This window comes from Eutrigla gurnardus (assembly GCF_963514095.1).
Source record: "Eutrigla gurnardus genome assembly, chromosome: 4".
Classification (NCBI taxonomy): Eukaryota; Metazoa; Chordata; class Actinopteri; order Perciformes; family Triglidae; genus Eutrigla; species Eutrigla gurnardus.
The window spans coordinates 14,118,471-14,142,828 of NC_139918.1; the positions used below are offsets into that span (position 1 = coordinate 14,118,471).

At 42.0% G+C, this 24,358-nt stretch overlaps 1 protein-coding gene across 2 annotated transcripts in view; it reads right to left on the bottom strand.

The window, feature by feature from the left end:
* The window catches only part of LOC311012214 (contactin-associated protein-like 4), a 100,233-nt gene that overhangs the window by 63,279 nt on the left and 12,596 nt on the right, over positions 1–24,358 (bottom strand). For both annotated transcript variants that reach the window (XM_084007581.1, XM_084007580.1), the window contains exons 2-3: positions 13,999–14,109; positions 2,828–3,021 (exon numbers count right to left, since the gene is read on the bottom strand). In XM_084007581.1, coding sequence (XP_083863707.1) covers positions 2,828–3,021; positions 13,999–14,109 — 305 coding nt within the window. The remainder of the gene's footprint in view (positions 1–2,827; positions 3,022–13,998; positions 14,110–24,358) is intronic.

The window sequence follows — 24,358 nt, forward strand, 5'->3', positions numbered from 1 at the left end:
CTCATAATACACAAGCTTTAATCTTACTTTGACATCTCATACTTTTGATCATTTTTATCTCACAATCTTTTATTTTTAACTCACCATTTAGATTTTTTCACTCATAATTATGACTAGAAATGTTACCATGACGATCCTTTTTTGTGTGGCATTGGTAACTTTTCTCCTTTATTTTGTCTTTTACTTGCAGAAAAGGCCTTCCATGAATGCTTCATTAAAACATTTTCTGTGTGTAAGCTGTTACATTACCAACCAGCAGCCTATTTAACTCGATACATAACACCGAGGAAGTTAGAAAGACGACGCAAATACTTCAACAGCTGCCTTTGAGCAGAGAAAGTGAGGCAGACATGATGAGGGAGATTAACTGTGAATGGGAGAAAGGAAGAAAGACACAAAGAGGACAAGAATGAAGACGATGGTATCAGAGGCAAATGAAAGGGGAAGAAAAATCACATCGTACCAATAAGAGGGAGACAAACAGCAGTGCCAGTATATTAGAAGAGGAAAAAGAAGGGAGAGAGGAAATTTGAGAAGAACGAGGAAAAGTGAAAAAGATCACCACTTGTGTCCTCATCCCAAGCCCTCCAGCCAGGAGGAAACAAAGTAATAAAGAGAAGAGAGACTATACAGAAAAGATGGATTGCTATATTCTCAAGCACCCACAGGCTTCTGTGGGGGAAGAAAAGAAGAGGAAAAACGAAAACAGGATATTTCCTCCACTGATCTTCAGGCCTCTGAGCTAAAAGCAGAACTCCAGTCGAAGTTGATCCAAGAGCTCTGCCATTAACTTTCTCCTCTTACAGACTCCGTAAGCTCGACCGGCTAATACACAGAAGTTGAAATGAAGCACTTTGAAATGTGACTGGGATTGTGCTCAGTTTATGTAGAGTGTCAGATCAACATGTTTTTAAGCTGCGAGGAGTCGTTCTCTGCTCTCTCGGAGACGATCCTCAGCGCAGAGATTAGCAGGATTTCCTCCATGTGAGGAAATTGCCTCGGCTTTACTTCTAATCAAAAGCTCCTCTCTGCACCACTGTAACACATGTGGCTTCATCCGGGATGAGTGTCCATGCAAATAGCAGGGGAATATTATACATTTTCCATATTTGTTGCACCATTTGCTTTGGTATGTGGCTCACTGGGAGCATGCAGGTAAGAAACTCAACTGGCTCAGTGCGTTGACAGGATGCATCACTGTGTTTTCTACACAAACACGATAAAACCACTTAGTATTCCTGTGGCTGCATCACGGACCATGTAGCATCACCACAGTAGCATCACCAACAACTTGTACGATGAAAACACCCTGAAGAAGAGCTGTGTGTCTACCAGGAGGTGACGCCTCACTGCCTCTGCTGTCCATCTGACCGGCTCTTCATTCATCAGCTCTAGAGACCAGCTGAGCTTTTTCCACTTCCATGGCTCGCGTTGTGCCAGGTTTCTGCCATGTTGCTCCTCGTGATCAGTGGTGAAAAAAGATTACCAACTGATGTAGAAACACCATTAGAAAACACTGGATAGTTAAGTCTATAGACTCTATAGACAGCATTAATATATCTGTTTGTTTTGTCTGTAACGAGTGGCTGTTCCGTTCATGTCACAAGTCAACACGGTCACCCGTTAAACCGAAACACACTGACTGCAAGCTGTTAAACGTGTTGATGCACAGTCAGATCTCTGAGTCTGTGTCGTGGTATTTCACGTTTCCTTACATGGCCACGGATTATGTAGTGATTTATATTACACTTCACCAAATACATGTATGTGTGTGACCATTCTTTCGTGGTTAATGCCGTTACAAACTTGACAAGCTGTTGCACTCCCTATACTTCATGCCAAACTGCGTGCATGTCATCATTGTTTACGAACATTCAAATGGGTCTATAAGGAGGAGGTGTAAGTCCAGATTGATAATGTGAGATAAAGCACAGAGCTCAAACTGAAAGCTTTTCACTGGGGGGAAACAGGCAGGTTTACAAATCTTACTGTGTCCGCCTGTAATAGTGAAAATGTCAACAGGTGTTCTCCAAGTGTCAGGCCTGCAGGTGAGCAGACTAGTTAGATAACACCGTCCAGACCGGCGATGGCCTCGCGTTCCTCCACCCTGCAGTTCCCCCTCAGGAGGTTAGCTGTATCAGCACTGTAGTGCTGTGATTTGCACTGTTAGCACTGTTAACAGCCGGCTCAGCTATCACCATGTCAAGAGCTGTTGAGTCATATAGAAATACTCCCGATGTGGCATACAGCCCCTTTAACACATGCATTAAATATGTTGACAGTTCTATAATTAATACATTATATACAGAGTATATTTATGAATCTAGTCTTTACATCACTTTACAATAATCATGAAATGACTACGAGTAAAGCTTCCCACCAAAAGTAATGGCACCACTCGACACGTAGAGAAGGATAAGCTGTTATCTAAAACACAGGGAGAAAGATGACACTGAGTAGCAGACCAAAATCAATGAATAAAACAAAGTCTTGCCACTCGACTGCCTCTCGGTTTGTGAGCAGCAGCTAAAGTGTTTTGTCAACAGGTGTGCAGAGTCAGCAGAGCTTCAGCATCGGTTCATCCATTATAAATGAAGAGATAAACTCATGATGACTCAGTTTATCTTTTCTGGGTAGATGGAGCCACATAGCTGCGCTCCGCACTTCTTCACTTATATGAATTACACAAAACGACATATGATGATGTTTATTGATCCCTGAGGGGGAATAGAGTCAATACAAGGTCAAAGAATAAAAACGTAGCCAGACAATGAAGGTGTTTGATTGAAGGGATGGAAATTAGTTATGTATGTTCACACGGACTCACCCCGATACTGTCCTCCTGCCTGTACTGTTTCCAGTTGTGGCCCGTGTCGCTGAACATCAGCAGGTACGACGACAGCCAATCGGAGCTGCCGTAGCGGCCCTGAGTAGCGACGGCTGTGATCTTGGTCCGCTCGCCCAGGTCCACCTCCAGCCACTGATACCTGTCTGAGGTGAGGGGAGACCAGCCTCCAGCTCCTGCAGGGAGAGCAGGAGACAACCAGCATGTAAGTGCGTGATTACATTTCCATTTCACTGGGAGGAGATGAAATAAGCTTTGGTAGATGCTGAAAAGGGAATTGCATCGCTTGACCTTTCATCCTGAACCAAAATCACACATTTCCCGTTTCGAGAGGCGGATGAAGAAAATTGATTGAGCCACAGCAAAAACATTTAAATCTATATTGAAGATATAATGGGATACAACTCCTAACTTTTCAGATGGATTTAAATCACTCATCTTTCGCAATGTTTTTCCACAGGGGCATCACAAATGTGTTTCTTTTCATATCCATCTAAGAAACAATCTAGCATTTTCATTTGTGAAATGAAAACATAAAATCAGCATTTGATGTGTCACTTGTCAAAGCTTCAGAGCTGCAGAAATGTAAACTCATCTGTGCCCCAAATAAATATGAATGAACATATTCATCCAAAAGTCATCTCGCAATAATAATGCTAATTCTGCATCCTTTGTCTTAACGGATGGCTTGGCTCTGTGTATCAGCTGATACCTCCTAACAGTCAAATGCCTGAGTTTAATGAACAAGCTGTTTGTGTGGATGTTAGGCAACATCAGGCTTGGCTTCAATAATGGAACACTTTGAGACCCACTTAGTTAGCAGGTCACTGAGTTGGCCTGCTGTTGGCTCATGACAACTAAAGCAGAACAGAAATAGAAGCTGATATCATAAACAATAAAGTGGTGCAAAGAACTAATCAGTTTTACGGCACCCCTGTTTTACAATTCGTATCCTCCCTCAATTGTCATCAATAAACAGACTGTGTTGTTAGCGGTTGTGCTCTGGTTCAGCAGGTTGAGATGTTTTCCCACAAAAAAGGTGACCAATTAGAGTGGAAGAAATGTGCACTATTTCATAACCCCTTCTAGATGTAATATACTAACATCGCATTAAGGCTGCTTACTGATGCATACAATGCAGAATGTGTTATGCTGTGAGATTGTGTGTGCGTGCATTTGTGTGAAACCACACACACACACACACACACACACACACACTGCACACATTGCAAGTGTAAATTTGGGCATGGCGTTGACACAAGCCTGCTTGTACAGATAAACTGTGGTTTGATCGAATGGGCTGCTGCACAATAAAGACACTTCAAATACTGTGCAGAAGTGTGTGTGTGTGTGTGTGTGTGTGTGTGTGCGCGCGTGTGTGTGCGCACATTGGAAAATACTCTGCCAGGCCAAAACGACGACTCACAGCTTAAACACCATATGGGCAGATTGTGAAGGAGGCTGCTGACCAGCGTCCCACTGAGCGCACACACACACACACACACACACACACACACATGAATACACAACACGTTCTCACTCAATGCGTCAAATAATGCAGCTTGGTCAGAGCTGCAAGGCTTCGCTCTTCACACCCCTCCAGCGTCACTTTTGCAAGTGTCAGTCACAGCGTGTCAAAACACGCTTGTGACTTGGAGAGTGTCTTTACACAATAAACCAATGCTTCACAGCAAGATAGGTTTAGGCAACAAAACTGCTTGGTTAGGTTTAGGAAAAGAGCGTGGTTGATGAACGACTCACATGACTCGACACTAACCATTCCTGTTAACAGTCTTCATGCTACGTCAGTTGCTCTGCCCATATTGCCTCGGGTGGATGCGTCACACACAAACACTCGCATGCTAAATGAGCATCAGTGTCAGACGCCAAGCACTGACCAAGCAGCATTATACGACGCTTGGCAGTGAGAACGGGTTGGAATGCACGCATGTCAGGAAGCCTAACGAAGCATAAACACACTGAAAGCTGCTTAAATGCCACTTGACTTTAAGAGAGAGTCCGCTTCCTCCCAAAAGCATCAAGCAAATACTGTGTCCAAGCTGTTACTTACAAACATTTCCACTCATTTCCAGAGATCACTTTCTAGGATTTAACATTTTCAGTGGTGATCGAGCTGCTACACCAAACAGGGATCGAGCCATACTCTACAATGTCCCTTTGTTCATAGAATAATAAAACCATCCACAGTTACCAGCAAGCAGTGGCTAATATTTACATTTGAAGGATAATTTAACTTAGATTATTCAGAGTTTTAGTTGAAATGTCATCTAACCTATATGTGCTACCATGTGACATGACTTTACAGTGTTTAAACAACTTAAAGCAACACTAAAGAGTATTTAGTGCCTTAAAATAATGTTTACAAAATAGTTTCAGTGGTTCATCACCTCAAAACTGATGAACGGCACTTCAGCATTCGCTCTGCGGCCCTCTATTGGCTGTAACCGCACTATGTAACTTTGCCTGGTCGGGTAGCGGTTTTGTAGTTCTAATGAGACTACGAATTTGACCTGCTTTACGGCAAGCGTTACAAAAGCCGGTAGGTGGAGGCTCTGCGTAGAGATCAGTGGGAGAACACCTGGCAGGTGCGTGGAAGATACCTTGCAGCTAGGTAGTTTTTAAATTGGCGTCATGGCAGAGCCTGCAAAGAAAAGGAGGAGTATAATGTCCGATGAGGCGAAGAAAAGAAAACGGGAGCATGACAGAAGAAGAAAGAGCTCGAACGAGAGTGAATATCGGACCGGCTCACACTCGTTGGCGAGAGCTGAAGGAGGCTACAAAATGCAAGACGGATGGTGACTCGGCTTTGTTGCTGCTGGACTTGTAAATAATACCGGTAATCATTTTTTTTCCAACAGTGTGCATCTGTGTATAATACATTGTCGATTATTTTATTGGCTCATGTTAGCTAAGGCGTTAGCTATTGTGCTAATATATATGTAACTATCGCTATGGCTCATGTAAGCTAATCTTAGCTAAGACGTTAGCTACTCTACCTTGTCACTGGACATCGTTCCAATCGTTCATCGTTTCCAGAGCCGGTTCTGCATACAAACAAATAACGTGCGTGCGATGGTAGGCTAAATTATTTACGACGGCAGTAATGGACAATTCCGCTTCCAACCTGTAGGGGGACCAAAGAGGAAAAGTTCTTAAGTGTTGCTTTAAACAACATACTCTCATCCAGAAACTAATTTAACGTTTAACGTTAATATCATCCTAGACATTACTCAGCCCTTTCAGTTGGCAATGTGATGGAATCTGGGGAGCTCTGATAGATAGACTAGTAGTTAAATGGGAAATAGAAGAATGTTGCAACACATTTACCAGGACATTTGATTTGTTATTTTGTATTTTCAATAATTGGGAAATTGCTTTCCAGGTTTCCAGGATGCGTGGCAACGCTTGTATGTGTTAACTTGGATTTAGATATAATGGTTCTGAAGGAAAGCTACCTCTACTATCCATATTTGTAGGAGAATCCTCAAAAACAAGAAGCTTATTTTGCACCCTAAAGCAGGATCAAACACATTATATCTTAGCATATGATCACTTCTTCAGATTAGGTGACCAGACTGAAGCTGAAACACAGTCGATCACAGTTTGCAATCATGTCTTCTTGAGATCTGGCAGGACGTGCCCGAGAAAAACCTCTGAGATCAGGAAGGAGAAAACCACAGCCAACATTGCAGAATGTGTGAAAAAAACATAAACCCAGCAATGTTTTTATTCCGAATGCACCATGTCAGCCAGATTGGTGTATAACCATGCTGCTGACATGCAGTCAGTGCTAAATATAGGTATCAACTTGAATTTTGAAGTTATTACCCAGCAGAAGTGCTGATTTAGTCTCCCCTGTATTGCTAGCTGTGTGGCCATTGTCTGTTTGTCTCTTCAATAGTAGATTGTTCTAAAAACAGCGGTGCAAAGCTTTAATGTCCCAGAGGGCGAATAGAGCAACTTGCAACCAACAATCAATAGTAGTAAATATTAAATACAAAATCAATTCAGATGCTACATCCACATATAAACAGGTTTGAATTTGCCTTGCAGTCCATCCGACTCTTTGTTTATCTACAAAACAACTTGCTACAAGCTGTTAATATTCACAATGAGAATAATTTAAGATGACTTTAATGACTTGCTGACCTTTCAACTAGTGACATTAGGTGGAAATTCCACTTAGACCAACGCTTTGTTTTATGAAAAAGCATCTTGAAAATGACTGTACAGATTTCCACTACATATATATGTATATATGTGTTGGTGTTCTTGTTCCCCAGAGGTTGAATCTTCATGTTTTTGCTCATCACTCATCACAAAAATATGAAATTATGGTCAATCTGACATTGAAATGTACAGATACCAAAAGGTTGATATAAAAGCAGATTTATGCTCTCAACATTGAAGCCTTTGGATGATCCACTCAGTCACTTTTGATGAGTCTGGCGCTGCACACAACATCAACTCTTCTCACACACAGTTTTTCTTAAATTGTTTCTTGAAATTGCCACTTTGGGATGACATTAAGTTCGGCCTGTAATCTTCACCCATGCGTTGACCTGATAGATAGTTTCACATGGTTATATAACAACAATGTGTGGTGGTAGGCAGGCAAAGCTCAGCAGTAAAAAGATCAGTGTAGGTCTGGTGGCTGGAGTCTGATCTTTATAGCTAAAAGCTAAAGGCCAAAGCTTATAAGTGCTTGACTAACAGACGTGTCCAGTGACAGGAGAACAGAACAAAGCAGACACTCTGACCTTTACACATGAAGATCCGACTGGAGAAGGAAAAGAAGGAATCGGAGGGAAACAGCTCCGAGACAGAGTGGCGTTACAAAGATTTACTGTGTCCACCCTGACAGTATAACTGAAACTAATGTAATTGAGGTGAACTGATGGCTGATGGTCTTTGTGCCACAGCTGTCACGTTAAATCAAAGAGATCGCCATGGTTTCTCTGCCTCGGTGTCTGTCAAGGAGCCAGATCTAACCACCCATCGACAAAAGCACAGAATAATGGAGGTCAGGAGTGTGACGGCCAAACAGAGGCTCTGGGAATTGTGAGACGGTCCCAGTGGAAATGTAAAACCACATCAACAGAGACACATGCCACTTTATGTACGACGTTTGATGTCTTGTTCGACTTTGTGTCATAAAGAGTTCCTGTATCTACTTACATGCTTATCAGTACTGCATCAGTCATTCTGGAGGAATAATTAGGCAGATTTTTCTCACAAATACTCCAACTCGTCAATGAAAACGATCAAGAAGTCTGAGATATAGCTTAAACTACATCCAAACAAATACAAAAACACTGTTAAAGGGAGACTAAGCCCATTTTCCAAAGTCATGAATTTTATTTCATGGTTTAAAACATTCTCTTCCAAATCCCAAAACTAGAGTACTAACTCAAATGTGCGATGACATTGAGCATAAGTGTGAGAGCATCCAGGGGAAAGTTCTGAGTGTACAAACTAAACCAATCTATATCATTGTCTATGGAGCAGCTCCAGATTTCAGGACATCACACAAGTTTGAGATGTTTTTGGCTTTGAGAGAAAGGAGCTCATCCATCTATTTCCCTCCGCTTATCTGGGGATAAGAACGGCATTCAGACGTCCCTCTCCCCAGCAGGGCTTTCCAGCTCCTCCAGGCTACATATATAGTCCCTCCCGTGTATTCTGGGTCAACCCTGGGGCCTCCCCCCAGTTGGACGTGCCTGGAACAGCTCTAAAGGGAGGCGTCCTGGAGGCATCCTGGATCTGAAGCGTGAACCACCTAAACTGGCCCCTTTGAACGTGAAGGAGCAGAGGCTCTACTCCAAGTTCCCTCCAAAGTCTGAGCCCGGCCAACCTCCGATCTCCTTCTTGTAGTCACTACCCAGTGCTCATGACTTTAGCTGAGGGTCGGAACGCAGATGGACTGGTTAATCAAGAGCCTTCCGATTCAGCTCATTTTTACCACAACTGTCTGGTAAAACGGCCAGTAGCGTTCACCTTTAAATAATTGTTACATCAGAAGCTAAAATAACTTAAACTAAGCTGAAACAAAGACACAACAGTGCAGTGGGTCATGCGTCCACTTCACCAGCATCTCACTCCTAAAAAGAGTCTCCTTCAGATACGGCACATTGATCTGCAACAACCATGACAGCAAAGATGCCAGAGAAAGAATTATGAGACTACGTCTGCACTAAAGCCATTAAATCTTAAAGGCTCTGCACTAAAAGCCATTATATGTTAACTTGATGCCTCTGTACACCTACATAAGTATTTTTAAAATACTGGGGCTGCTGAGACGTCTCATCGGGTGTATATTGGGTGGTGCTACAGTATGCTGGCAACATTTTGACTGAGAGTCTACGTTCTAATAAGAATTATAATATCGTAATGTCACTGTCTGCACAGCAATGCGTTTTGGAGAGCATTTTTATGACTAATGAGGCTTAGTGAGGCTTAGTGAGGACGGGTGGACAAAACAAATAGGACAATATGTTTTCACAATTAGCCGGCCGCATGTGGATGTAGTCGTCTGGGTTAATTGCAACATAATATGAGGTGCAGTCAGCCAAGTACAGCGAGCCCAGACAGCATGACTGAGCATGGCCACACTCCACTGTAACTTAACAAATGACTGCTTTATCATCAACGTAAACTGATATTTCACCAGAAAGAGAGAGACAGGTAGAGGGACAGTGATTCAGAATAGAAATGAAGAGGCAGACAGGAAGTAGGACAGAGAGACAGGCGGCTTACAGCGATGCAAAGGCAGCTGGAAAGGCATGATACAGGCAGACCGTTGTAAGTGCCAGGTCCAGAATAAGCGCTGTCCATTTGCATGAGAATACAAAGTCTGGAAGGTAATTTCAGCAGCCTGATAACATGTCAGTCTGACAGAGAGTCCAACAGGAAGCTAATGGGCTCAATGCTGAACTGACAGCAGCAGCAGCAGCAGCAGCAGCAGCAGCAGCAGCAGCAGCAGCAGCAGCAGGCTGGAAAAACACTGCAGGTTCTCTGCAGGTGAAGCAGGAGAGATTTACATTTTTTAAATGCCACATTGCAAAAGGGCACTTTTAAATCTTATTTTAGGATGATTTGATTTGTTTTCTTATCCTTGATCTTTCATACAGTCAAGTACAATTTGCATCATCGATTTGAAACTTGTTTCAAGATAACGTTTTTTGATGTCTTTATATATTTAACCGATGTAGAACAGACAAGAGGCAAGTCCCAAAATAGATTGCACACACTAATATTCCGTCCATTTAGAGAAAACTTTTTTTTTTTTTGCTCATCAGATTCAATATGACATTGACATGTGTGTGTTTTAATGTATTGGTTAAAGGCAGAGTTATCACTTCAACGTTAGTGGGATAATCTAATATTTCAATTTAAAATCTAGTTGGATCCAAGACAGAATGTTGTACTATTATTAGTAGATGTTGTCCAGAATAAACAACCTGTAAACACAACATTGACATATTATCAACTTGATATGATAAAACCTTTTAAGTCAAGTTTTGGTCTCAACCCACACCTGATGGAAGTATCTGTCTCTTCAGCTGTCACAAGGTCCATTATGTCCACCAGCTCGTCTTAACGAGACGTTTTCTAAGGTCGAGAATCAACTTTCAATCTCATCTTTTAAACCTACATGTAAACTTTTAAACATGTACAAATCTGTGACAAATTTAATCTGATGAGGACGGCGGGATACAATCGAAAGCTCAAGGACATTGACCGAGTACTTTAGTGATGTACGGAAACCAAGGCTGTTTTTCTGTCACAAGATTGATGTTCAGGAGAGTGAATTTGGGTGTTTTATTGTATTCGTTGTGCTACCAGAAGAGAACAACTAAAGAAACATTGCTGTCATAAAAAGTGGAGAGATATAAGTGTTACTGTGGCAGAGTTTAAACTAAAGGAATGTCTTAAGAAGCCACGGAGGACAACAAAATATGGAGGTCAGCACCAATTTATGTGGTCGTTGTTACACAGTCAAGTCCAAATTCACAGGCTCCAATTAAAGTTTAATTCCACCTTCAAATCTCATTCTTTGGGAAAGAGATTACTGTGGCACAATAATCATTTTCCAGTCCATTCCGGCATAATTGCAGTGGTGTCACGCTAACTGTCAGCGTCCTGCTGAAGAAAGAAAAGGTTCAAATATGAAGACTGCTATTAACATTTTGGCAGGAAGACAGAGCTGGCTAAATGAGTTTGTCCCGATGAAAATGGAAATGTGACGGCAGGCGGAGTGAAACTAATGATTACGGCAGAACACAGACTGTACGGCACATAGATGGACAGGCACAATTCAGATTAAACAAGAGAAGATGTGGAGAAAAGCAAGAGGGATGGAAAAAAGAAATGAAACATGAGAAAAGGGTGGGAGGGTGGGAACAAAGGAGGGTGGGAGGCAAAGGAGGGAGAAAAAAGATACAAGGTGAGAAGGGGAATAGTCCATTCCTCCTCGGGTTCCTGGTAAAAGGCCATTCGTCTCCAATCAATAGACTATCAGAGCTTTTTATCCACTTCTGGTGTCAGACGCAGAGCCATCAGGCCTCCGCTGTGATCAGCTTCACCAGGTCAATGTCAGGTGCTCTGGTCTGAGTGCAGAGAGATGGCTACTGGGTTTTATAAAGTGTCTGTGTGAAAACAGGTTACCTGAGGTGGTTGTTTCCCTTTGGCAGAGCTGCAATGTTTAAAAAAAAAAGTATTTTTATAAGCTGACCCTTTAACTCGTCATATAACACCATCATCAGGTCAAAATGTGTCCAATATGGAGATGCACTGATCGATTAGCAGGTTATCAAAACCGTCTGGGTTTTCCAGTTGATCAGTCTCATATTAAAACATGTTTTTGGCCGCTGCTGCATAATAATGCAATGTGAACCAAATTCAAACTCTTACATGTTTTTGGCAAAATCAGCGCATCCCTTCTCCAATACTTTGGCTTAGCTGTGCTTTTTTTTCTAAATGAGCAAATGCTAAATGATGAACATTATAAAAATGCCACCTGCTGAAAAGCAGCTTTTAGCAGGTGTCTAATGTTTGCTGACGCAGCATTTCACCCAAAGTTCCGCTATGCCTAAGTACAGCCTGGTAGAGCTGCTAGCATGGTTGTTCTTGTTTAAATCATTTAACATAGACGTACACAGACGGTCCAACATTCACAAAACCCTGCTACAGGACCCACGTCTTGTTTGGAAGCCAATTTATTACATTTACATAATATTCAAGATACATATGCTACATAAATGTAGGTGGGATGCGGTTCCATGATTTATTGGTACATCCCTCTTCAAACATGATATATTCCCTAATTACCTAGATGACTCTGAATTATGCTGACTGACTGTGCAGGTAGTTTTCCAAAACTGATAATCTCAGTTCACTTAGTGGGTAATTGAATTGAGATCCAGGCTGCTCCTCAGAGAACAAGCAGAAGCAGCAGAGTGTTAGCAGCAGCAGCATGAGATGGAAATGAGTTGGAGATGTTCATTATTCATTGATTTCCTCGGCGAACAGCTGGAGTTGCTCTCCTGCACTGTGAATGTTGCCGAGGAGGAAATGTGACACATGCAGCTTTCCTTATCGTCTACATGCCAGTGTTGGATTAGGAAAACAGCTGAATGTCACTAGTTGTTTGTTCAGCCATTTTGCAGTGGTTAATCGTCATGCAATGCTTTTGGAAACACAGTTGGGGTCGCAACATATTTTTATTGAGGTCATCAAATTTCTTCCATAGTTACGTACAAATTTGACTCAGTATAGATAAGGCCTGTTGTGAACTGGTTCATAATGGTTTGTCATTTGGGAAAGTTTGGGAAACGCTTACCTAAAGTGCAATCAGTGCAACATTCGCTTCTTCCCAATTGCAATGTTGGAACGTTGCACTGATATCAGGCCTGTTCAATTAATCGATTTTAAATCGTAATCGCAATTATTTAGTTAGGACGATGTTAAAAACGTAAAATCATTAAATCAATTTTTTAGTAAAGTTAAAGTTCTGCACTTTATTCATTCATTTTTGTTTAATGGACACACCTTAAGATAGATGTGAAAGTGAGGTTTTTCTCTTAATCCCAAAGGAATTGTTTTTTGTTTTTTTTGTTTACAAGAGGTCTATAAGAAGATAACATGGAGCAAAGCCGGATGGAAAAAGTTCATTAATTGTTCTTTATATTAATCCCTTGAGGGATTTTTTGTTTAATAAGAGCAAAGTTTGCACTCATATCCCAATGGAGAAATTATTTGCAAAATGTTCAATAAAAAACAGCATATTTGAAATAATTTCTTTGCCTTTTGTCATTTCACAAAATAATCGTAATCGTAATCGAAAATCGGATTTTGAGAAAAGAAAATCTGGATTTTATTTTTCGGGCAAAATCGAACAACCCTAACTGATATCTTGTATAATTATATACGATATGACATTTAGCATGATTCAGGTGAATCAGACTCTTCAGTTGCAGTTTGAAGCTGATCCAGATATGTACTAGTACCACAGTATAGAGCCTTGTCACTATAACCAAAAATCAAAGCAGCATTTTGCAGCAGTTTCGACCATCAAACACACTGAGGACCGCGTTGTGTTCAGCAGGCTCTGCTTCCTTTAGTTTCCAAGATGTCGGAAATCATTCAGATCCAGATTAAATCCGTCTCCCCCTCCCTGCTGATTCTGGGCTTTGATGTCAGGATACAGCAGTGAAGCTAATTCCCTGCAGAAAACTCCACAACAAACCACCATCTTCGCTTTGTCAAAACCTCACATCAGCATCCAGGACTCAGCTGAGGTTCTGTGTCGGCGCGAACAAACAGTTAAATTTATCCTTCAATAGAAACCACATCAACAGAGAATAAAGATGGGGCAAAGCAGCTGCTTGTTCTTGCTTTTGGTCTCTCAGACAAAATGTTGATCCTCTGCTTTTGTGAATCTGGTAAAACCGTTCCTGTTTGTCATGTTTTGTGTCCTCAGCTGAAACACTTCTTTTCTCAGCTGAGCACTCGTCAGTGAGCTCGCTACTTCCTCTCTATCGTCTCCGTTAGACCCAACCTGACATTTCACTGGATTGAACGAGAACTTTATTCCCTAATTCACCAAAAATAATAATAAAATAATAACTTACCGTCTCTCCTGTTGAGTTTGGCGAAGCCCGGCGCGTGACTGCTGGACAGCTGGGACGAGCTTCTGAAGGACGAAGGCGGCAGATTGGACACGAGCGCGCTGTCACACACCTCTGTCAACCAATCACAAAGCGGAAGAAACGCATGGTTAGTCATGTCTTCCCATATGTAATTTACTGTGCTTAATCTAAGCACATTGTTTGTGCTTAAACGACCCAAAACAACAGTGACTCACGGGGCCAAAGATCATCACGTTAGACTTAAAGTGAGTAGCGCGTGGCTGTAGGAGACGAAACTAAAGCATGCGTTATTAGTCAAATCACATTCACACTATTCATCTCTGTTCTGAGCGTTCCAAAGAGTCAATTAGCACTCAGTTTAAGTGTTTTAAAGTGTAGCCTTTAACAACCTTTAAAGGTTGACCTTCAAACAAGCCGCCTTTAACAAAAGCTTTTCCACAATAGCCCACATTTCACAGCAGCGAACTTTAATCAGGATAGTTGAGATGGTTGATGCTGGAGTACGACGACGCGCATCCTGAGTGATTCAGCGTTCAAAAATGCAGAAAACCAGAAACAACGAGGCAGGAGCATCACATTTAGTGGATGAGGAAAATTTGAGTTTAATCACTGAGCTGCAAGTTTAATGTCAGCTGAGTGAAATCAGGTGTTTGACATTATGCTGCAGTCGCTCAGAGGTTCATAACAGCAGGTTGATACGGTAACATCTCCTTCCTTAGCACCAGACATTATCATGGGTCCAAACCATAAAGGTGGAGGGAAAGAAACTCTTTGCCGGAGCGAAAAACACAGCGGAGAGCAGAGGTCAGCAGTAAAAGACCCGCTGAGGACATCACAATATCACACGCAGCTGGAGCTTATTATTACTGTTCTCCATCTCTGAGTGAAAAACATTTGAATTGTTAAAAACAGGACGGGAGTTCACTGATGCTGAGAGATGGAAATCATCAGCACCAAAGAAACACAGCATTGCTTTCAACTTCAAAAGGACTTCATACGATAATGTAATACACAAAGAAGCACATGCTTTTAAATGAAAATCAAGCGGCTTCGTCACCGTTCCGGTCTGTGGATATTAACACATGAGTGGCAGAGTGGAGTCCAGCCAATGAGAAGCAGGTCTAATGGGTGGAAATGGGTCTTTCAGCTGTAATGGCACCATATGAAATGAATGAACAGTGTAATAATGTGGCTGAAGGACTCATTAAAGGATGATCCTGATGAAGACCAATGAGTGTTGACAGGACAAAGCCTCACGTTTCACACTTGAATTGTTTATGGATAAAAACATCTTACATGAAACATGATGCAACAATGAATGTTAATTGGGCATACATCAAGGGCCTATACATTAATTTGGGTTTAAAATGATTAGTGCAGCTTTTTCTTTCATTTGTTACAACCGCCACACAAACACGGAGAAACGTTATACAAAACAGTAGAAGACACACTAGAAATAAGTGGTTGTTTTATAAGAAATATATACAGAGCTTCATGAACATCATACATATTCACAGCTTTACCCTCAAGCTCTGAACTGCTCCAAACTAACGCTGCCTTCGACTAAAGCCTCTTAATGGATGTTGTTCTCCGCCGCTGAGATAAGAGCCGATTACTATGATTCACGCTCCGGTCTGATCCCCGCCCACAACGAGGCTCTAGCTTTGATATCTCAACAGTAGTGTCCAGCACTTCACCTCAACAACAGCACAAGGTCTTCATCTGCCTCTCCATATCCACCACCGCTTGATGATTTCACTCTTTAAAAGAGGAACAACACTCCATTTGTCGGCCCATGTTTGAGTCAGACGGTTGTCACAACAGCATTAGTTCTGAGCTGTGATACTTTGGTAAAATGGTGTTCAAGGAAGTCAAGAACAAAAGGAGTGCACTCGCTCATTAGAGAAGAGTAGGTTCCCTGCAGAGACCAGGGGTCTAATTAAAGAAACGTAAATCTGTCATCCTATCTTATCTCAGTTTGGGATGAAGTTTAAGATTTCTTATCTTAAAGAACCGGTCTAATTTATAGATTTCCCAAGTTAGAAATCCTAAATTAGAATAGTCTAGACACTGTCTGAAATTCACAATTACTGCCAAAATGGCAGCAGGACTGTTGTCAGGTCAGTATGACAATGAAGAACATAAACACTGAAATAGAAAGGCTACTCTAACCATGTGATGATGTGTTACATTTCCTGAATGTATTGAAGTATATATTGACGATTCATTTTGTGAATCTGTCGAGAGGGGTACTTGAGATAATTGAGAAGAACACTTTCCCAAAAGGTTTCCTCTCCTCCCCTGATGCGATTAATGCCTAATCTTTTTTTTGGTCCATGATAGCAAGCTAGCTCACCAGTTACCAGTGAGAGCCGTTATTTTTATTCCCACCACTGTCATCAGCCCCGTTTCCAGACAACTATTTTCAGTGAAAATGTTTATATTAATACATTATTTGATAGAGAATAAAGGCAGAGCTAAAAACATATTAACAAGTTAGCTATCTTTCCGTTGCTCTCAAGGAGACAAGAAAATCAGAAGAAGAAATCTAACATGAAAAGTTTTACATTAGTTTATGAAGAGTTTTACAGTCCAGCTGCTTGAAGACATCAGGAAGCCTCCATCTTTGCCTCAGTGACACTGTAGCTCTGAGTAAATTCTCTTTTATGATCTACAGTCATATAACACCGACCAAGCTTCACAGTGGCTATTTATAGTCATTCTATAATTTTTCTATCATTAGTAAAACAGTGGTATTGAGTCGCATAGATATTTTCCACGTAATTCCACGGTTTTAAATGCAGGCCAGCTAAAACTGTCATCAGAATGCCTCCAGCTCTTTTGTCCTCTGCTTCTCCTGATAGTCTTTATTCCTGCAGGCTTTGACCTGACAGACACTTGTTACTGTGGGTGGTGGTGGTTATGTTGGGGGGGGGGGGGCCTCAGCGTGAAAAGCAGGTGAATTACAGTCGTCTGAAGAGGTGAAATGAGTGTGACGGCTCTCCAATGGCGAGCGCTGTAATCTCTCAGGAGATAATGTGTGTTGAGAGCCTCGCTGAGGAAACACTCACCTGACAGAGAGAGAGAGAGACAGAGACAGAGAGAGAGAGAGAGAGAGAGAGAGAGAGAGAGAGAGAGAGAGAGAGAGAGAGAGAGAGAGAGAGAGAGAGACAGAGAGAGAGGAGCAGTTTAAAAACGCCGGGACGCTTTCACTCAGCTGAGCTTTGGCATTTAAGAGCCGACGTCCCTGACATTGTGACCAGTGGAGCACAAACACAGACGGCTCACAGGGAAACGGAGCTAAATGTTGAATACCTGCTGGACTCTGCAGCCACTGAACCTCAACACTGACCCTGGCTGTGTTGGACAGAGAGACTCCCTGAATATTAAACCTCCGCATCTTCATCCGCACCGCAAACTGGAAAACAAACACACCTTTCTTTTTCTGTCAGCCTCAATGTCAAAGCCATGGTGACTTAGAGGAAACAGTTCTCCACCTGGCATTTACATTTTAGGCATCCAGATTAACAGCAGCACTAAACACAATTCCCCACAACTGACGATGTAATAATCATTTTAAAAAGCACTGCCAAGCAAGTTGATGAGCAACATTTATAATATGCCTCTTTTTTCAACTTAAGAAAAGCTTATTGGGGATGACTCGTGTGTTATTGCTCCTGAATTGAAAAAATGTATGAAAAGTTTCAGCCTCGGTGAAAAAACAACAACAAAAAAGAAGTATTATTATTATGTTGACATTTGAGTGATGGGAAATATCTTTTCCTTTCAATCAAATATCCTCCTGGACACCCATCACTCAACCTCTGGCCAATTGATTCATACACAAGTTTATAATTTTGCTGAATTGACAAATGGTGAGTTTGACAGCCGTTCAAAGTTAGAAGCCTCAAAACAAATTTCTTCTTTAAAAATCTCTGGAGGTTGGAGGCCTTCAGTCAGCTCTGGCATGGCAGAGAGGGAGGCCACAGCTCATTCACCTGTATTGTCCACTTCTTTACTTTTTTTCTGAATAACAAAGTGCCCACAGAGTCCCTGAGGGAGATGGAGACCCTGAATACGGATGAGCTCCATCCATCACCTCAACAAACGGCAGGTCCTGCACTTCAGAACTCTGTAAGCCCCACAAACCCAGAGTTCAGTGCTTCTCGGTGTGAGCCGAGCCGCCTTGTTCAGCCATTCAGGGCATGTAGCAGAAAGCAGGGTAACGAGGCTCCAGCGACGGTTGTTTTTGCTTCAGAGACCTAACAATCATCCTCAAGCAGAAAACATCAATGCTCATTTTATTAATCCACACAACTTCTACCTCCAGTGAGACCCGAAGGGTTCAAGCCTGCTCGTGCAAACAAAGGGAGCATTAAAAACAGAACTAGAGAGATACTTTGCATTATTTTCTTTTTCCTTCAACGTGATAGCACTGAAGCTTTTCTCACTCTCATGGCGTGGAGAGATACGGCGTCTTTGGTCGGTTCAGACGTGCTGCTCGAGTGCCGATGTGCTATCATTTCTAGGGAATTATAAACACAATAGTGGCAATACGGATAACACATAATATATAAAACTTTATGGTTGATAGTGATATTTAATGAAACAGATGTGCCAGATGTGATAGAGGTTCCCCACTGAAAAGTCATCTTCAAATTGTGGTGGAAAACTCTTCTCAACTATGAATAAAGAAAACAATGTATTTTGTCCTGTTCATATGAATAATACTGTCACAGAAGTGAGGGTATATTGAGATTGTTTTATACTATTGCAAAAGGTTTTACATCAGAGGATCGGATACACAACTGGTGTGATTTTAAGCCTGCAGATGATGGTTTTTGTCCTGTTTTCTCTCAAGAAGGAAATCTTTCTTTTACCTCAACCAAGTACTTTCTATAGCATAATGAACTAGACTCGGACCACGAGGGGCGGCAGAAGAGAAAGAAGATCATACTGATCTCTTTAGAATACACTGAGAAGCAGCCTGTTCAGCTGTTTACGGCATAAGAACAAGTGGGAGGACGTGTTGGTCTACTTTTTAGATGTTTCTCCACCCTTACATCTCATTCAAATGGAAACACCACATTACTGCCCATCCTACATGAAATCTCACTGAATAAGAAGCAGAAACGATCACACTCAGTGTCAGGATATACCACGCATTATCATAAACCTGGAAATAAAGGAGTTGTGTTTTCTATTCATCCTACAATGCTTTGAATAATTTCCCTGCCAGTCGCTGAGTCTGACAGCTTCCAGACTGAGAAGCTGAGCACTTTCCACTCCTCGCTGCCAACAACAGGAATATTCGTTCCTCATTTCCAGTTCCTCGTCCAGCCATCAAACACACTCCTACATAATGTCGATTCTTGGCCTTCAACCAATAGCCATCTCACAAAATATAAAATAATAAGCTCATTACATAAAGCACATTCTGCAAAAATGCAGTCCATGCATATTTATCCAAAGAGCATCCTCATGCATACACCACTCTGTGCCAGTGTACCACTGCCCGGGAAAGAATGGGACAAACCTCCTCCTCACTGAGGGTTTTTAACGGCGGGTAGCGATGTGGATGGCTGCGGGGGATACAGACATCAACCAAATTATGTGATCAAAACCAGCGACGAGCAACAGAACGGCAACATTTAAAAGCTCTTCATCTTTAAACTGCTAGATTCAGCTCACATAAATGCAGGCAAGAGAGTTGAAACAAGCTGCTGAGGAAGAAGACTTTAATCAGGGTGCAATACAAACACTGCTGAAGTTGTGTTTTACAGTGGCAGAATTATGCAGATTCAGAGGGACGGCTGCAGGCTACATCACTCTCACTAATGGCTCCAGGAGGACATAGGTATAATAAAATATCTACTAAATCACAGGCTGCACTAAGTAAATACTTTGAATATATTTGCCTGTAAATGTCTCTTAATAGAGAGCAGTAGAGCAACAAGTCTCCAGAGGAGGGAGAAAAAAGCGTTTGGCACAAAATGCAATTTTGTTCTGTCATTCAAAAAATTACATGACACAGGGATATTCACATCATCCGAGCACCTCGGCAAATCTCATTTAGTTCAAAAAATGAAAAACCGAATTGGACACTGGGGTTTTGTAAAATTGAAAACTATGCCTTGCACCAGCAGAGGTGCGACTACTACAAACTATGTTTCTGCAAATGTGTGTCGGGGCAACATAATGGTAATTTATGAATTTATAAAGGACAATCAAAAGTACAGTTAAGCACTACATCAATATAATGTCATATTGTGGCATGAGGCCTAGATACAGTATTGTCTGCTATTTGAGTTACCTGTTCACAACACTGTGGGTCCTATCTTGCACCCAGAGCATTGCACTTTCAACACCAACGCAAGCATTTCACTGCTTTTCCGCAGATACGCACAGCGGTAAGATAGGAAGTGAACTTGCTTCGCGTTTCAGACTTCAGAGTAGGGCCCTGTGAGTGTGTTCTGGTACACGAGACGATATACCTCACGTGCTCCTACCCCAGTCCCTGACAAGGTTAGGGTGATGATCTGCAATTAAGCACATTGACCACACCCAGTCCAGCCATATATAGGTTTCACCTCGTCATGTTTTCAGTACCGTAGAGAAGCGAAAGCACACGATATGATAACCTTCAACTCCAATACTGTGGAAAAAGTACAGCCGGAATGGAAGCTTGTGATAAATGATGTTTTGACCCATCATTAGGCCCTGCAGTGGGTTACGAAGAAAACCATTGTAGCTCTAATGTACCTTTAAATCTTACACTCAGCAAACCAAAGAACAGATACTCAGCAGCAACACCCGGCCTTATATCTACATTGTATCTACTTAGTCTAAACTGCAGTGGCTGGCCAAATTTTATCAACACAAGGCAATACTCGATTCTTTAGCTCATTTATTTAAAGACTTTGGAGACACATCACTAATCTTAAAACCACGGTTGTGGGCAAGAAGAGGCAGGAATCTTATAAGGTGAGGGGAAACAACGTGTTCCCAGAAACTTGAGGCCAGCTGCAGCCACTGGAACCGCCGAGCGATGAAGATCACACCCCAGACAACCCTTTTACACCTTCACTAGAACAGCTGGTCTATGGAGACCTCACTGCACTGGCACTGCAATAACACACATTTTATATCAGCTCCAAAGGAGAGAAATTGGATGTCGTGACCAAAGGCGTCTATGGAGCGTGTGTGTGTGTCTGTGTGTGTGTGCGTGTGTGTGTGTGTGTGTGTGTGCAGCCTCTTTACACTTTCACTAAACTACAACATCAGCCGCAGTCACAGCATCTTTAGGTTTAACTTGCCGTCCTCCCTCAGGAGACATTAGAAGATAAGTGCTCTTTAAAGTACTTCTATGCAGATAATTTGATGTTCTCCATCTTCTCCTGCCTATCAAACACTCCGAGCTCAGCTTCTCCTCAGGCTGGGAACAGAAAGACGACTGGGTATTCTTCTACGTACCAAGAAGATGAGTTTCTGTCCTTTCTGGAAGTTGGGGGAAACAAGGGTTGATGCAGCACTTTCACACTGAACTATAAACCTTCACAGTGTAACTGGGGGTAAACGGCCTTGACAGACTGTCAAGGTTCTCTACCAACTGAGCTATCCGGTGCCCCCACAAAAGGTGTTTATGTCCTTTAAATGGCCTCATTTATATAGCGCTTTTGTCCAAAGCGCTTTACAGGAATGACTGACATTCACCCATTCATTCACACATTCACACACCGACGGCGGAGTCAACCACTCAGGGCGACAGCCAGCTCGTCAGGAGCAATTGGGGTGAGGTGTCTTGCTCAGGGACACCAGGCACTCAGCTAGGAGGAGCCGGGGATCGAACCGGCAATCTTGCGGTTGCCAGCCATCTGCTCTACCTCCTAAACTAATTGTTTGTTTTTTTTATTCTAATCTGTAAACCAATATTCTCCAAAATTGTAGGGGGTGGTGTATCAAAAACCTATATCTACAGCATATACTGCGAAAAATGTCGGATGTGCAAGGACAGGCGGAAAACCCTCACATGGGACTGCTGAGGTGGTGTGACCAGGAGCGTCAGCAGCATTTGATATGTGGGGGGGGTCCAGTTTAGGCAGGGGGCCTGGGGTCCTCCCCCCGAAAATTTTGGAATTAAGATGCAATTTCCCGCATTCTGGTGCGTTCTAAGATGTTTTAGAAGATGTCTCTTGCGAATCTGTCTCTTGTTCCTAGAAATGAAAATAACAATTAAACAGGCCTATCATTGTTATACTGACTGACTGCTGACTGCTCTGGGAGTCCAGAAGAGAATCAAGATTCTGTGGGTTGATGGGTGGAGACCATGGCTGCAAAAGTCAGTGAATATTCAAGATGAAAACATCCTATGGGTAAAAACGTGAATAATGGGGAACTACAGTTAGAGTTATTTGCTCATGGCTGTACTTATCATGTAACAAGATAAAAACAAACAAACTTTGAATCAACCCATTCTCATAGAAAGGAAAGTATCAATTCATGAATGCATTAACCATCTGATGACGAGGCCCTTTGTTCATGAATAGATTATTCTTTGAAGACAAAAATCAATTTAACTGGCAAATAAATACATCAATGTATAAAATGTGTGAAATGTGTGGCGAGTTAGTTGGCAAGTTAACTAATGGAGAAATAATGTGGGCTGTGTGCAACCTTAGGGTTTAAAGTGAAAAATAGTTTTACCATACTGAATGAATGAATGAATGTTCGTTAAAAATGTGTACTTTTCTGCAGAAGAAGAAGAGTTCACCGTGGTCACCTCTTTCACATTACACGTCATCATTTGATCCATTGCTAATAAATAAATAGACAATGACTAGTGCAGGTTTAAACTCAAGTGAACAGATGTATTCCAGGTTTCTTTATACGGTTCCATGGTAATTGTTTAAAGGTAGTAGGCTTTGATAAACCTGACAGATCCAACCCATAGTGTGAAGCTGTTCCTTAAACGTTCATTCATATTTATACCAGTGCAGTCATGCAGAAAGGCAGGACTCTCTGGGCCCAACGTGTACACACACACTCCTTTAAAAGCCAGCGGGGAAGCAGTTGAGAATGTCACAGCAGGGAAACAGACAGGGAAACCATTAGCTGCTCTTCCTCATCCCTCCTCTTCCTCTTGTGTTCTTTCTACTCTATCTTCTTCCATGTACCTCTCCTCGTGTTCTTCCCCTCCCTCTCTCTCCGTGTACGCGACTTGTGAGATGTGAGGTGGTGCATCCAGAAAGTAGACGGTGACCCATACACACCCACACAGCAGAGCTACTGAGGGATAAAATGGGAGAGGCGATAGAAAATGTCACTGCGGTTGTGAGAAACACAGAGGGAATACTACTACCAGACTCTGACCCCTAAACTTTATCCCCTCATACTTTATATTGCTCGTCCTCCTTGTTTTCACCTTAGCTCAGATTAAACTCTGTCTCGTCATGTTCAAATTCAGCCAGCTTCCTTCTTTAATGGCCACTGACTCAGCGCTGTCCTCCCCTCTAATACAAACTGACCGGCGCTGCATCTTCTCATCAGCAGTCGCCGCAGAGCAGCAGTCTGCAGCGCTGTGCCAACCGGCTTCACATAAATACATAACAGAGAGGGCGCTACACTGTGATCTGCATCAGCAGTGTGTAGCGGGGACAACTAACTCAATATGACTGACTTAATCCAGAGGAAATGTGGAGGCGAAGATTGCTTTCCGGAGCAATATGACACCTCCTTCATGCAGTGATTGGTCAGGTGTGTCGGGGAGAGAAAGAGCCAAGGCTTTGAAGTTCGGAAGCTTTTCATTCTTCATACAACTATTTCTGTCATTTTCTGCAATCACACCCAATGTTGTCTTCCAGGAGAGACAGTCTGACATGTGGACCAACTATCACATGTGCAGTGCAGATGCCTCCAAATGGAAACCGTATAAAGACGTCAGTGACGGCTTTTCAATCGCTTGTTTTAATCTCACTGGTAAACTTTTTTTTATCATATAACCATAATTATTTTATTATTTGTAGCTTTTAATTAGCTTCACGTGAATAACCTTGTTATTGGGTTTTGAAATGGTTGAGCAAACTAAAGATAGAGTATTGATAGTATATGCATTAATTAATTATTGTTTTTTTAATGAGGTAGATGTTCAACTTTGTGCACAGATGTGCATGATATCTATATCCTCAGAGGATACATCCTGACATTAATAATTTCACAGCAAAGCTTTTCTCTAGCACCACCCAGATGTGAACTTCTAGCTCCTCATTGATCCTTTGGAATAATATGCTGTGTTTGCACCAACTGCAGCAAAGACCTTCCAGTCCATGGTATGGACAGTCCGTCT